Below are 15,240 nucleotides of genomic sequence, written 5' to 3'. Positions count from 1 at the left end.
AAACTTGTTAAGTCATCAGTTCTAACAAAATCTAACCTTTCAAAGGTTTCTTACAGAAAAAAAGAAAAAGCAAACAAACCCCTCAAAACTGCTTATGCCTAAATCTTCTTTGTTGATGTTGCATTAAAGGCAAATTTAATCTGCTGAAGTATGGTGCTGCCTCTATTATATTTAGATAATGTTATTAATCATAAATTAAATTATTCACAACCTCAGCGAGTCTTAATGGCTGTCTACAGGGTGCAAAATACTTGACACAAAAAACAGCTTTACCACTTAAATTTTATGAAAACTCTATACTAATATTAGATTGATCAACCACATGTATTTTCCTAAATCCAAAAAAGCACTTTAACCCCAGACCTTTAAAAGAATTTAAGCATATAGTAGCAGGACACCATGAATACTTTCTAACATTAATGTTCTAGCAGCTAACCAGCATCTTAAACTGTAGCATAAACAATCACATATTACTATTTATTACATCCTAATCTGCAACAATAGATGGCAAAAATATCTACAAAAAGGGATTGGTTTCAGTAGCACTGTAAAAATACTCTTCTAATTAACAGAGAAATAATCAGGATAAACCAAATGAGAACACATTTTTTGGGTCAGGACTTAAAATACTCTGAAGTATTTAATCAAGAGAAGCCACACCAGTATAAGATGATGCAATGCCAAATATTTAGCTTTATTTATATTCAAGAACTTAAAACTAATATGTTGGAAATAGCCATTTGTCATAAAACAGTCACTCCTGTTAGACTCACTAACTTAGACATGAATAGATCAGATATTGCATATCCAAGGACAAAACATACTATTGTTCTTGTCTCAATAAATTAAAGTTTTGCCACTAAATTAAATGTGTGTGAATTGGATCCAATATCTATAGATTATTTTAAATCCATTATAAATGTTATTTCACGTGATCAAATTTGAGAGATTTTTGTGTTCATGTTTTATATCTTACAGAGTAGATTCCAACTGGCTCATTTCTGTTGGTTTGGAAATGAGCAGTTTGTAACATTTTGTTGTAACCACATCTTTGTTATTTTGGTTTACTTTGGATTCATGATGTATACTCTCAACCTTAATTTTGTTTAGGTATAGTTTTACAAAAGAGTTCCTTCTAATTTGTGATTGGCAGAAGTTGCATGAATACACACTAAACCATAGAAAATGATCACCTTGTGATGTTCCCAACACTTCTATGACACAAGAAATCTTAAATCCCATAGATCTCAAACATCAACGAAGGCAATACTTTCTCCTATCTGTGAAGTCACAGTGTTTCTGGAAAGAACACTATGAAAATAAACCAAAGATTGTGACCACCTCTAGTAAGTACAGCCTGTTGGTCCAACAGTTTTGAGCAACTCTGAAACCTTTCTAGAACTCTCCAGAAATTCTTCACTCTACATGAACTTCTAGTTAAGAACAAGGAAAAAATGCCCTTTAATTGTCAATCCTTAAAAAAATTGCCCATAAAAAAGGAGCAGCTGAGCACAAAATTTCACCTTGAGATAGCCAAGAGAATGGATCAGCCATAAAACCAAAGTGACTCAGAGTAAAAGTCAAGTAAGAACATTAATTTAGACACCTTGAAGTCTACATTCAGTTTGATCTGTGACTTTATTTGATCGATGAAGAGATACCTAGGATTAATGGAAGAGATCTGGAGTCAGTAACAAAAGCTAGACTCTAAAATGCAGTTAAGCACAAATAGGAGTATCCTCATTTCTGAAATTCAGTCTCATTGCTTGTCCTGCTCTCACACAATAAAATAGTAAATATTTGCACACACACACACACACAAAGCTCAAATCATAAGCCACCATCTTCCCAGCCATCTCTCAAGCATTGGGAAAGCAGAAAAAACTCAGCTGGAATCTTTTGCCAAACATTTCTTTTTTGTCCACACCTAACCAAAAGTAACTTTTTCTGGGATGACCGTAGCTTCAAGAATTTCTAGATATCAACTTTAAGTGGCTCAAGGTATCTTCCAGACACTCAAGTGAATCATACACAGGATTAAAAAATTTAAATTTATTCATACCCAAAAGAATGGAAATGTCTTTGGGTTTGGGATTTTTAGTTGTTGGCTTTTTTAAAAATTAATCCCACCTTCTTGCAAAAATTCCCTCTTTTGACAGATGTAACTTAAAATGCTGCACAGTTACATTTAACAGAATAACAGAAACAAACATTTACTTTGTTTGTATGACTTTTCAAACAAAGATAAAACATAACTGACTAGTCAAGCAGTGACACTCAGTGCCTAAAAATAAAAAAAAAAAGATAGGTTAAGCTATATACAAATGAAATCTTAATTCTTTGACCATAAGCTAAACTGGTTATGTCATGCATATTCATGTTCTGCCCTTGCAGATATGGTCCAATATGTTGCATTATTCATGTAAAATGTTGGGATCATAAGAGAGATTTAATACTAAGTCAGGCAGATTTATTTTAATGATTTAGAAGTGCTTTTATGAGTTTTCCACATGAGTAACTTTTCCAAGATCCTCACACAAATGGAAACAGGATGTCACAAGGTCAACTGATTCTACATGAACCATCTCTACAAATCTCTCATACCTGTAAATACCCTAAGAAGTGCATAAAATGCAAGTCTGAAACTTAAATTTCTGTAGCAAAGCTGCAAAAGAACTGAAGGACAATATTCCAAATAAGCATTTAAAAGACACAGAATTCACATAACTTAAAATCCAAGTGTTTATCTAGTGTCACCTCTGGGAAATTCTTAGAGAAGGTTTCTGAAAGCCACAGAAACCTGCAATCACATTCCATTCTTCTTGTTGTCAGAAACCTGAATGAAAGTGAAATATGAATTCAACTTCCTCTGAAATGAACAGCATGATCACAATGAAAACACAAACCCACTATGTTTTTTTTGAATTCTGCTGTGCCAAAACAGAATTAAGTCCTGCAAGAAAAACCTGTAGTAGGTAAGTGATGCTTGAAGCTGAACAGCAGCATTCAAGATGGAACACAGCTTCTGTCAGAAGGAAAAAAAGTAGCAAAAAGAGCAAGACTTTAGAGTACTGAGTAAGTGTGAGTAAGTGTGCAGATGCTTAGTCACAAAATATGTGGAAGAGGCCATGGATGACAGGATCCTTGCCATTATTAGCAATACTAAACAGCTGCAGAAGCTCACTATCACCAGACCTGTGATTTAGGACTAAAAGTCAAGAGGACAAAAAAACTGGTCAAAATGAATTAATCTCAAAGAATTTGATTATTCAGAAAAAGGAAGTGCTGCAAATCAAGAACAGCTTGCATTCACCAAAACCAAACTCTTACAACTAGGAAGTTGTATCAGTGACTGATCCTTAAGTGAAGTAAGCTTTAGCTATTATGCTGTTTTCAGGCTAGGAAATGAGAGATTCAACCAAAACATATCCACTGTAAACAGGAGGCTGAGTTTGGAGGAACATTACAAGTTCATCATTGCAAAAGCAAAGCTCATCGAATATCCTGATGGATAAACTTGCCATAGATAATCTAGAACTGAAGATGAAATCAGAAGCAGTAAAATCAAAAGCACCAAATGTCCCAGTAGCTTGAGTAGAGCATCCTTGAAGATAAGAGATGATCCCAAAAGAACAAGGTGTGAAATCAACTGGAACTGCAGCTGCTCCACCCTCAGAATCAAGGCTCAATAAATGTATGTACTTCCATTACATGCTTTCCTCCTCTCCCAGTATTTTGAAGCAAAAAGAAGCTACCAGAGAGCAAAGCAGCTAATAAATTCCTTTGGCCAAGACTCAGTTTATGTAGTTACATTCAATAGAAGACATTGAAAGCATATTTTGCCACTATATACCACAATGTCACTGGCAGGAAAAAATATAACTTACTTGAATATTAAATAGATCAGGACTTTTATGCTTTAGTGAACACCCAAAAAACAACAAAGCCTTTTAGTTTCAGAAGGTGGGATCAAGTCCAGAACAAAATGGGCTTGGATGTCAGCCCATATACATCACCATTTACTCACTACTCTAGCTTGGGATGATACTGATAGACTGGATCAGGGAAGAAATGCTGCACATGAGCAGCAAAGGAACACTGCACCATGTAAGTGACACTCCTGGTAAGCCTCTCTTCAACAGAGTACAGCCCCCAAAAAGCTGCCAGTCAATGCTGTAAAGCAGAGAACATTATCAAAAAGGGCCTTTGACTACAATATCTGGAGAAAAGACCAGACCTGCGGTCTAAAAGATGCAAGAAGAGAATACCACAGCTTCAATGCATGAAGAAAAAGGAAAAGGTCTGGTCAGATCCTTGTTTGCTTACATACCAAAATAATCCCAAGCTGGACTGGGTTCAATTTTCTGGTCCACAATGATGTATCAGTGAGCCAAGGCAGTATAGGATACCTGCTCACTTTCAACTGCCCTGCAACAAAAATGTCTGCTGTCAGTTCATGTAAAAATATGTTAATGGTTGTGCAAAGTAGAGTTGAGCAATTAGAAGAGTATTCGCATAGTTATTAAATCTTACTTCCTCAGCACAAGGTGGATCACCAAATAAACAAGGAGACTTATGTAGAGTAAAAATTTAAAAAACAAATTCTGCTGCAACATATCCAGCTAGGTTATCTGTATTACTAATTGCAGGATTCTGGTCCAAGGACAGGCTCTGTAACTCTACACAGAGTTCATGGAACATGTCTGATCATTAGCAATAAAGATGAGTTTTAAAACACATACAGACCATCCAATATATAATAAAAGACACCCAAAGACACCATCTGAGAGATGCAAGAGAAGATCCAAAAGTGTTCAAGATCATAATTGAGTCATTGTTTCCAATGATGAAGTGATTCTGAAGAGTCCCATAAACAAGCCATTGAATTATAGGTCAAAGAATTGGAAGAAACATTCAGAGATCATTGAGAAACTATACAGCAGAAGTTATGAATATTGTCTGCAAGTTCCTCTCCTTCTAAAGCAACCAAAGATTACCACTAAGAACCAGCCCACAAAAAGATGAACTTTTTTTTTGTACTCTGTACAGCAAATTATGAATTAAAATATCTGCTACAGAGGTATGCTCTTCAGTTTAACAATGATATATTCTTGTCCAAAGTATCAGAGAACTAGCATATGGAACAGGACAAGATTCACTGAAATTAATGAAGTCTATGAGCCTGACAGTTTCAAAAAGCACCATCATGGATTTTCTATCACTTCTTGTGGTACCAGTAACTAATTTTATGTTGGCATCAGAACTTTTAAAAATAATAGCTATCTGCATCTGTCCTATGCTAACATCTTGCAGAAACAGACCTGTATATACTCTTGACTTTACTTCAAATCTTTTCAGTGCTCATCCATCTGCTTCTGAGCAATAGATACATATATCCATGCAGCCAACATTCTTACATATTTCCACATGTCTCTGTAATGTATTCAAGACAGCAAGGTCCTCTTGCAGTACTGACAACAGCCTGCCACAGCTGTATTAGTGTACCAGCTGTGCATCCTCAGCCACCATTCAACATATCTATAACCTTTCCTTCCATACACCTCAGCAGGCATTAATTCCCAACACCTAATGCCAGCTCCAAATACAAAAGCTCATGTTTCCACAAGTATTGTAGCTCAACACTATTTTGTCATTGTTTGAGTTTCACTGAAAGCTAAACTACTAGAGGACCTCCTCTTACTAGCCACTTTATGGAAACAAAGAAATAAAATGCCTCATAAATATTAAATAATCTACTTGGGGAATCTCCAGAACTCAGTGAAAGGTGATTTATGCTTAGAGGCCTAAGAACTTATCACTCTGTTGGAAGAGTTCTCACCATGCATGAGACTATCTAACTCCTGTTAGAATCCTGCTACAGGCTAGATGGGTTATCAAGGTTAAACCATTTTGTTCTGTCTTTTAAAATATTTCTTTGCAGTCTAACTGACATTTTTCATTCTGTATTCTGAAATGGTATGAAGAAAACACAAATGTTTGATTTAACTGACATACCTCTAAACCTTGAATTAAGGCATAAACTACACTATAAAGCCTCAGAAGCTGTTCCAGGATAATCAGGGAGAGCTTGGCATGTCTGATTGTTCTAAGGTTTAAAAAAACCCAAACTAACACAATCTGAAATACAATCTCCACAATACTGCAGGTTCTTCTTCAAATCTTAAAAAAAACCTGATTAATACATACTAATTCCTCTTTGTAACTCAGAATAAAAAAGCTAACACAAAGCCATATGCCTTGGTCATATGAAGAACATAATTTTTCTAATAATTCCTAAATATTTTTAAATATTAAGACTGAATTTCTTCTACTTCAGTAAAGGACACAAACCACTAATTTGATAAAGCTAGTATTAAGTAACAATCTCATTGTATATAGGTCAGAATTGAGAAGTTCCAACATATCAACAATTATCTTTCTTCAAACTGATTTTGTTTTAGCTGCAATAGGTACTTGCTTTATCTCTTCATTCTTGTTGTTGTGGACATGGTAAGATGAAAAAGCACTAATACAGTAAAGGCCTGTGTTCATCCATACATTTCAAATCCTATGGAATTCAAAATAAACCCAAGTTCAAAGTGTAAATTTTGGCAATCTATCACTAAATTAATTGAAAAAAAGCATTAAGCAGTAAAATAAACTTACTGAGACACTTGTGCAGCAGTTGCATTATCTGTGGAAACTGAAAATAAAAACAAAGGATTGAATTAAGAATATTTTAAAATGTGGAAATACAGAAGTACTCACTGTTAAATGCACGTACAGAAATAATGCAACTCAAAATAGGACTGTGATAACACAGGAGACATCCACATGGAAGTATTTATAAACTGTATGGAAAAGTACCACCTGTACTCACCTTCCTCTACAATAACTTGACATGTATGAGTCTTGTTCTCACTCAGATGTGTGGCCATGTTATCCAGGCCAGAAACATCAGCCAGGAAATCACAGTTAAGACACACTACAGTCACACCTCTAGGAAATAAAAATCAAAAAGGAAGTGCAATTACAACATGGTCATAGAAACACTTTTTTTAATTTACAGCAACTGGACAGACTATAAAGAAAATCAACTTCAGATGAGATGATTGACAAAAACATAATCTTACTTTTTCTACTGCAACTAGTATCAGAAATTCCCATCAATGAGCAGGGCATCTCCATGCTGGATACAGTACAAAGAACATGACACTTTAGACAGAAATTTATCTGTAGAGCATGAGTTTCTCTGATTGGATGGTTGTTTTTTTCTTTCCCTGACCCCCTCTCTATTTTGCATCTTATGAATAATAATAATAATAAAAAAAAATTTTAAAATTACAACTGCTCAGAATTAAGTTCATAAATGTGGACAAATAAGTATTTGTCACTGACCAGAACACTGCTATTGGAAAACTTAATGGTTTCATTTCTCTACTTTAAATTGTGGAAATTCAAGAGGTTACAATCTCAACCTAAGTTATCAGTTCAACATCAGAAAGTAAAACCATAACCATCTGTAAGTGAAAAAAGCTCAATTACCGTAGCTGTTCTGAATGCTTCTTAAAGATCCAAAACCTTTTACTGGGACGAGCACTGTGAAAGCTGAATATATGAAAACATTACCACTTAGACTGATTGTCTTCAATACATTACTCTGCATAGCCCCTTCACTAGTCATGGCACTGCAATTTGCTTAGGACAAAACATGAAAATAGAAGCCTAAGGTACTGAACTGCATTATTCTTAAACATTAAATGTTCAAAGCTTATGAACTCGTGAATCTCAGCTCTAGTTTAAAACATTGGCTCCCCTGGAAATGAGCCTGGGAGGCAAAAAGCTAAACTCCACTGGCACAGGCCTGGAAGAATATACTTTTACTGCTACCATCAACAATTCAGCTTTTCAAGAACCATAGCTTTAGCTATAGAATGCACCACAAAAGAGCTAAAACTTGGCTGAACTTGGGCTTCCATGGCTTTTAATGAGACATGAAATTTTCAGATAACTTGGAAGTTGCCTCTTATGCAGGTAAAGTATGTGCCAACAATGTCCTCTGCCATGGAACAACGTGCAGGCAGCCAAGTACAGGGGCTGCTCCTCCACAAACACCCTCCCTCTAACAGTCTTCCTCCTCTCTATCACTTTTTCCTTACACTCACCAAAGAGGTGATGGTAGGTGCTGCAAAGATCACAGCAGGAGATGCATTAGTGCATCAAAGGGACAAAGGACAAAAGACTGGTGATTTTACTGCATGGATGAATTTGACCTGCCATCCAGACTGCTGGAAACAATAGGAACAATTTACCTTAGATCCCTCTTTCCCCTTCCAGAGTAATTTTTTATTCTAGAGTTGGAATTAAGCACATTATTTTATTAATTTTTTAAGCATGCCAACAATAGATTACACACATAAAAGCATGCAAACTATTTCAGTCTAGGACTTCTATGAGCACTGAAATTGGTATGAATAGGTCAATATCAAGGGTATCTAAAAACTTAGATCACAGTATCAAGAATCCTAGTGATTACAAATGCCAAGGCATTTCCTACGTATATGAATTCAGAAGGAAAATCACATTGACTATTTTCCACTATACAGTTGGCTTCTTCAGGGCACAGGAGTAACAAGTAGGTTTTTAAAATGGTTTTACTGTCACTGCTACATGATCTGTACCTAATTATTGTAGGGTATAATTCTATGGCTCTGAAAAGAATGCATTTCTGTTAACAGGTTTTTTACAGCTATCATCACTAACACCCTATGCTGCCCCACCGCTGCTGACAAAATGAGATGTTATTTCTATGGATGACCAGAAGTAGTGTAAGGAAAAGTATCCACTTGAGTTTGCTATTTGAGACATCCTTCAAATCTGAGCACAGACTTCACTAGCAATAGCTGTGGCCTGGTATGCATTCAGCACTTGTAAAATCAAATGAGACATTCACTCTGAAACCCAGAAAACATGCAGTAATTAGTCATTATTTGCCAAATCAGGCTGAAGTGATTACGGAAGATACCACAGAAACTCTGAAGCAAAGGTATAATACTGCCTGAAGCATTGGATTGTTAAAGCAAAACAAGAACGCGGAGTTTAAGCGTTTGCTAAAAAATAAAAAATCCAACCTTACGCATTTCCCTGCTAGTCTGAGGACCCCGTTCAAAATTCACCTAACAAACACTTCACACCTTACAAGAACTTAAGAAGTATTTACTAAGCCAGTAAAAACTTGAGTTCTTACCTCATCATGTGATTCCCATAGGCTTTGCCACAGCTGGTGTTGTATCTGCATAAACTACAGTGGACGTATGCAGGAAAGTGACTGGCAAAATCTTTTATTTCTGAGAAACACTCAATGCATTTATGAGTTCCCACATGATACCTGACAGTAACATGAAGTAGTTATCAGTTAATAGCAACACTTTCAGAAGAGATAACTATTTCAAACTTTTTGCTTTAAGTAGCAATCTTGCCTATACTAGGGAAAAATGAGGAACTTAGAAATGTATCAGCTAAATACTTAAAAGTTACACCAGCAGAAAGGAAGAAAACTTTGCTTTTACTTAAACTATGATTTAATTATGATCCTAATAAAAAAGTGAAAGTTAATTTACGCATCCATTATTGGCCACTCCTGGAAACAAGAGATAATGCAGTGGATGAGAACCTCCAACTTCAGCTGCTGCTGTTGTCTCTACACACCTCAGAAGTATTTCCAAACATTATTTTCATCCATCACAATGTACAGAAAAAGCCTTTGGCTTTTCTATCACCCCAATATTACCGGCAAGCTTTGAAACATCTACAAAGCAAGAATATAATCCTGCTCTTTCCCAGTTCTGCTGACTGGTTTTGGATCTTTCCCAGAGCTACACACAGAGAAAACTAGAAAGTGGAGGGGCATCTTCCATCTCTGACAAAAAAAATGCTAACTCATCATAACCAATGAAATTACACTCCAGTGTAATAAACAGTCCATAAACACCCAGGAAAACTGTAACATAAGGACAGCAAACACCAATAAATTGTCAAGATAAGGACAGCATTCTCCCAATACCTTGCTTTTACTTCCTTGATTATTTTTTTTTTTAATTAGCTGCCCAAAATATTGTATCTCCTAGGATAGACAGGATTTCATCTTTTAACTAACGGGATCAAATAAATAAAATAAAAGGGAAAAAAAAGAAAAAAATGAGAAAAAGAAGGGCTCCATTGCAGAGAAAATTTCTAAATGTGACACAGAGAAGTTTCCAGAACACTTGTTCTTTTTCCATCATAAAGTAGTCTGCCATCACCAAAATCAGTGAACAAAGATTCAGAATTACAACCACAGTACCAGTATGTAGAAAGTTTATGCATCTGCTTTCTCAGCAAACCTAAGGTGCCAGATCTTCTGTATTACAGCATTAAAGTTACTGAAAGACCATTAAATGATCAGTTATTTATGTTCAAAACATAAAGACAATTTTATTGGCAGTGTTTTACCTTAGATTTTGAAATGCTATATTTGTAGGTTCTTTTTTTCTTCTGTTTGTCCATGCATTTTGTTTCCTTGATGTAGTTTGTTTTGATTTTCCTCTTGATTTACTCGTATTAGATTTGTTATGATTTTTAGTGGTTGTATTTTTAGCTTTAGGTGATAACTGAAATGTAGAACTGCTTGTACTAACAGAAGATGTAGCTGATGATCCTGACTGATGAGATCCCAAAGATGCTCGAATAGTTACCTACAAGTATGAAAATTAAAAAAAAATTGTTTAGAAATAAGCTCTCCAAGTTCCTACTTCTATTTGTCTCAAAGTTTAGGCAACTTTACAGCACAAATCATAGCATAAGATACTCTCCTGATGAAAGATTACTTTAAAAACCACAAAACACTGAAAATACTGTTGGACTCAAGTTAACCTCTAATAGCCAACCGGACACTTAAAAAGTTTGTTTTGGTTGAAATAGCTAGTCATGATAAAACATGTTTTCATGTTTTTTTCCAGCGCTGCAACTGGCTAGATCCTGCTTTCTTAAATGAAAAAAATGTAGCAGAAGTGTCAGACCAATCAGCCCTACTAAGAAGAATACCAAACCATTCCACCAGTGCCTGGATTTAACAAAACAGCAGGTGCCTTACTGCTACATGATGGGCCAGTCTATTCCCTTCAGATATGTTTGTTTCTCATCCTAGAATTCCAAGCTGTAATTCTGGTTTTTGACCTCTTATCTGCTATTCTTGAAATCCTTTGTCATGCTCTCAAATGTGGTTTTGATTCACAATATGACTCCTAATTATACTTACCCATATTCCTAGTTTAGAAGCACCTTGTCTTCTAAATCTGGTTCCAGGTTTTTCAGTATTATCATTTCATCCTGTCAAGGTCTACTAACATAAACTTTAACATAATCCAAGCTTTTTTTAGGTCATGAAGACACTGAAATCTTTAAGAAATTGAGGTATCATCACACAGTAAAGAACTAATACTTTACGTTCCTTCTACCAAGCAAGACAACCAACAGCAGCTGAAGTAGTTTTCCCTTCCTGATTCTACAGCAAATGAACTGTGAAGAGCTGATCAAAATGTTAACTTCTCTTCTTCCTTGCAATTGAAAGGACATATATTTTGATACTTTACTAAAAAACTGTTGGAAAAAGTCCCAAAAACTACAAGAAAATCATAGTCTAAGTAGCTCCTTCTTGAGAAATGGAAGACTGACTTAAAGACAGCATAAGTGTTCAGAGGGGACCCAAGTTTTCTTCACATACCTTCAAATGCTGAACCTAAAGAAGACCTGGTGAACCCAGTTTTAAGCATATGCATTCTATGCAGAAGAAAGGAGAAAAGCACTTCTTTCTAACTCTACTCTTTTCTCTACCAAGACCTTTTTATTCCTTTGTCCCCTGTAAGTTTTCCTGCATGAACACTCACCTTTGTTCCGGGAGGCAAGCCTTCTAATTGTTTGGGTTTCCTAAATGTTCGGTGATGCTGAGTCTTGTGATCCATTTTTTCTTTGCACGTTAAAAATTGCAGTCTGCATTTAGTGCAACGGTATATTCCCTTTTTCTTTTAAAGACAAATGACAATCTATAGTAAGCATGGATGGCATGACAAAACTCTAGCCTTAGCTTGTCTCAAGCAACGCTCACGCAGTTCCTAAAACACCAACTAAACAAACTCACTCCTAATACTACACAAAGATAAGATACCCTGTAGGAATTAGAGACTTGAAAACGCAAGGCAGTACAGTTACTAAGAGGAGGAGGAATCAGATTCCCAGTTACAAGACACTTCATTATCTTTTTGTTTATCTGAACTAGTGGCAGGTTTGCTAGTAACCTCAAGAAAAGCAGAATCAAATCACTACAATATAATGAAGAAACCATATAGCAAGAAGATTCTTTCAAAGATATTCAGAGATTACTTTAAACACAAAGCTGCTATCACACAAAAACAATTCCCTTACAGATTTCTGAAATTCTTCTAATGTATTAACTACTTTTACCTAGTAACAACTATACAAATGTTTTTTTTCATTATGTTAAATGTATTTAGCATTTTTCTAGCATTAAGGATTGAAAAGATCTGCTTACCTGATGCCTCATGTAATGATGCATATACGGTGCTCCAATTTTAATAACTTTGAGGCAAAATGGGCATAGCAAATGTTTTGTGTTTTCATGAACTGTTCTAAAATGTGTTTCTACATCTGAAAAAGCTGAGGATCTGTAGCTGCACACCTAAAATAAGAAGTTTGACTTTTTTGTTACAAGTTTACTGACAGTGAAGACAGAGATGTGGTGTAATCTAAATACAAAAGTCACTCTGAGATACCTGGCAAACATACGGCATTTCACCTGGCTTATGATTGTCCTTCATGTGTTGCAATAGAACTTGCTCTGTTTCAAATGATAATTCACAGATTTTACAAATCGCTAGAAAAAGTGAAAAACAAGAAAAAATTTAAAATTTGATAGGGGTCATATGTACATAAATTTTATATATATATACATATATACACACACATACATGAAATGTATAATATCATTAAATCTTGTGATTATTCTACTCTTCAGAAGAAATTCTCTGTACAGTTTCAGAAAGCCAGGAAGGCAAGGGCCTTAAACATGAGGTCTTAAAGTAAAGCTTTCAATTAAAAATATATAAATAAACAAACAAAAAATGCAAGGAAAAAAACCAAAGGCTTTTTAAAATACTTTTTTGCATATATATTGCTCTCAAAAGAAAAAAAAAAAAGTGCTCTGTTCGTATATTAAATCTCAAGATTATTGTGATTCAAGTACAATAGATTTACTCTGAAATTACAATCCAGGAAATAAAAGTTGGGAAATTCCTAAAAATTTTGGCTTAGAAAAAAATTCAACTCACTAGACGACTCGTAAGGCGTGTGTGTGCTCTCAATGTGGCACTGCAGCTGGAATGGCGTGGGGAACTGTCGGTAACAGTGCTGGCACGTGGTGTGGCTTTCCCAGCTTTCATTGCTTTGCTTCTCAAGCTCCAAGTGATGTTTCATGTGGTTCATAAACCTTTAAATTATAGCGAACAGGTGCAAAAGCTACATTTGAACATTCCCTATACATATCATATGCAAGATGTACAGGATTCTTTAGAAATTTTACTATGTAAGGACTTCTCAATTTTAAAAAAAATTAAGTAATAAGTGTTTGCTAAAAAAACAGGCAACAAACTTAAAGCTTGACTTTATGGAACACACATCAAATCTAAAACATGTTCTAAAGACTAAACCTATTATATTTCTCATGTTTGCTTAGACAAAATTCTTGCCTTGAAATATAGGGAAATAAGTAAAGACAACAAGGACACATTAACTGTTCACACTTTCACTGTTCACCATCAGCAATCTCAAAGCCCCATTCTGAAACACATGTAACTTTGGCTCTGCTAAAAACTACTAAGTAGCAAGAATGTATCTGCAATTTGGACATGACAGCTTTCTGTGAAACGCAGCAGGAGTTCCAGGAACATTGTTTGTCTAATGCATTTAGGCCTGACCTTGAATTATGAAGGACAGTTATCAAAAACGCCACTGTGCAGCCAACATTAAAAGAGTGGGAGAAACTGGTATGGTGCTCTTTAAGTTACCAGCTTTTCCTCATTAATCTGTCCATCGGTCTGAAGTAGGAACCTATTCTGGCTGAGAAGTCCACGCTCCCATGACAGCATCAGCAGATCACTGTTACTGGTGGAGCAGCACAAGGACAGGTTATCTGCAAACCCACTACAGTTCAACTTCCGAAATTCCTGTTTTGAATGCACTTTATTTCAGTACAGCCAGAGGAAGTATTAAAAATAAGTCACACTCACAAAAGGAATGCAGACCTTGGAATTGGAAAACACAAATGAGCAAGGAGAATAGTCTCTTGAGCTCAAGCTCATACTATCATGCAGTTGCTTAAAAAACAGAAAAAAGAAAACCAGAAGAAGCTAACTGAATCTCTCCAGTTTTCTAAGCAGACAAAAGAAACTGACACTATTACTGCATAAAGCCTTAACAGAAAATTATTGCAATGGTATGTCCAACCACAAATCTTTTAAAGAAAGCAGGGGATTACCATGATGAATCACTTTCTGCTTTTCTGAATTTAAGTCAAAAAAGGTATACTTTAATTAGGATGGTAAGACATATTTATTTTGTCCACTATACATAAAGGTGCAAAATAGACCTTGGAATAAAAATCCTCAAGTTATAGAACTATGGAATAAAGCTACAAGGTTACAATCAAAATTGATATGGTTAAAGTCAATGCCACAGAAATTTAAAAAAAAAAAAAAAAAAGCTTGTACATTTTTAATGACTTACTGTGGAACACACAGGCATCAAAGCACCAATTGCTTACAGTATAATGCTGAGTAGAAAATAGTGCCTATTTAATGATTAATAGTAAATGTCATTGTTTTAATTACAGAAAACTTGTTTTTTTCAATGATACGTGTCTAATGTTAGCATAAACCTGCCCACTGTAACTTGCAGACTGTGCCCTTTGAAACAATAGTCCATTTTTCAATTTTACATTCTGCTACTTCAGCTTCCCTTGAAGAGTACATGTAAAAAAGCTCAGTGACCTTAACTTCCAAAGGAACGATGACACAAACTTGTCTACCTACTAAAACAGCTTACTGGGGTTTTATCAGCATTTGGAAGTAAAATTACTCCAACAAAATAACAGATGTTACATAAGTGAACTACTGACTATTAGTCATTGTG

General features: G+C 35.3%; 1 protein-coding gene across 4 annotated transcripts in view; it reads right to left on the bottom strand.

The window, feature by feature from the left end:
- ZNF280D (zinc finger protein 280D) overlaps positions 1 to 15,240 on the bottom strand; it is a 42,894-nt gene that overhangs the window by 6,098 nt on the left and 21,556 nt on the right. For 3 of the 4 annotated variants that reach the window (XM_084213697.1, XM_084213699.1, XM_084213698.1), the window contains 9 exons: positions 13,383 to 13,540; positions 12,828 to 12,928; positions 12,587 to 12,733; positions 11,925 to 12,059; positions 10,492 to 10,733; positions 9,248 to 9,388; positions 7,546 to 7,608; positions 6,881 to 6,999; positions 6,667 to 6,703 (listed from right to left, as the gene is read on the bottom strand). In XM_084213697.1, the coding sequence (XP_084069823.1) occupies positions 6,667 to 6,703; positions 6,881 to 6,999; positions 7,546 to 7,608; positions 9,248 to 9,388; positions 10,492 to 10,733; positions 11,925 to 12,059; positions 12,587 to 12,733; positions 12,828 to 12,928; positions 13,383 to 13,540 (1,143 nt within the window). Of the gene's footprint in view, positions 1 to 4,330; positions 4,429 to 6,666; positions 6,704 to 6,880; positions 7,000 to 7,545; positions 7,609 to 9,247; positions 9,389 to 10,491; positions 10,734 to 11,924; positions 12,060 to 12,586; positions 12,734 to 12,827; positions 12,929 to 13,382; positions 13,541 to 15,240 lie in introns of all 4 variants that reach the window. The other variant, XR_014616457.1, reaches the window with a different exon arrangement.

The sequence above is a fragment of the Fringilla coelebs genome (assembly GCF_963513975.1).
Source record: "Fringilla coelebs genome assembly, chromosome: 12".
Lineage (NCBI taxonomy): Eukaryota > Metazoa > Chordata > Aves > Passeriformes > Fringillidae > Fringilla > Fringilla coelebs.
Note: the sequence above shows the minus strand (reverse complement) of the source record. Positions and strands in the feature narration are given on the sequence as shown.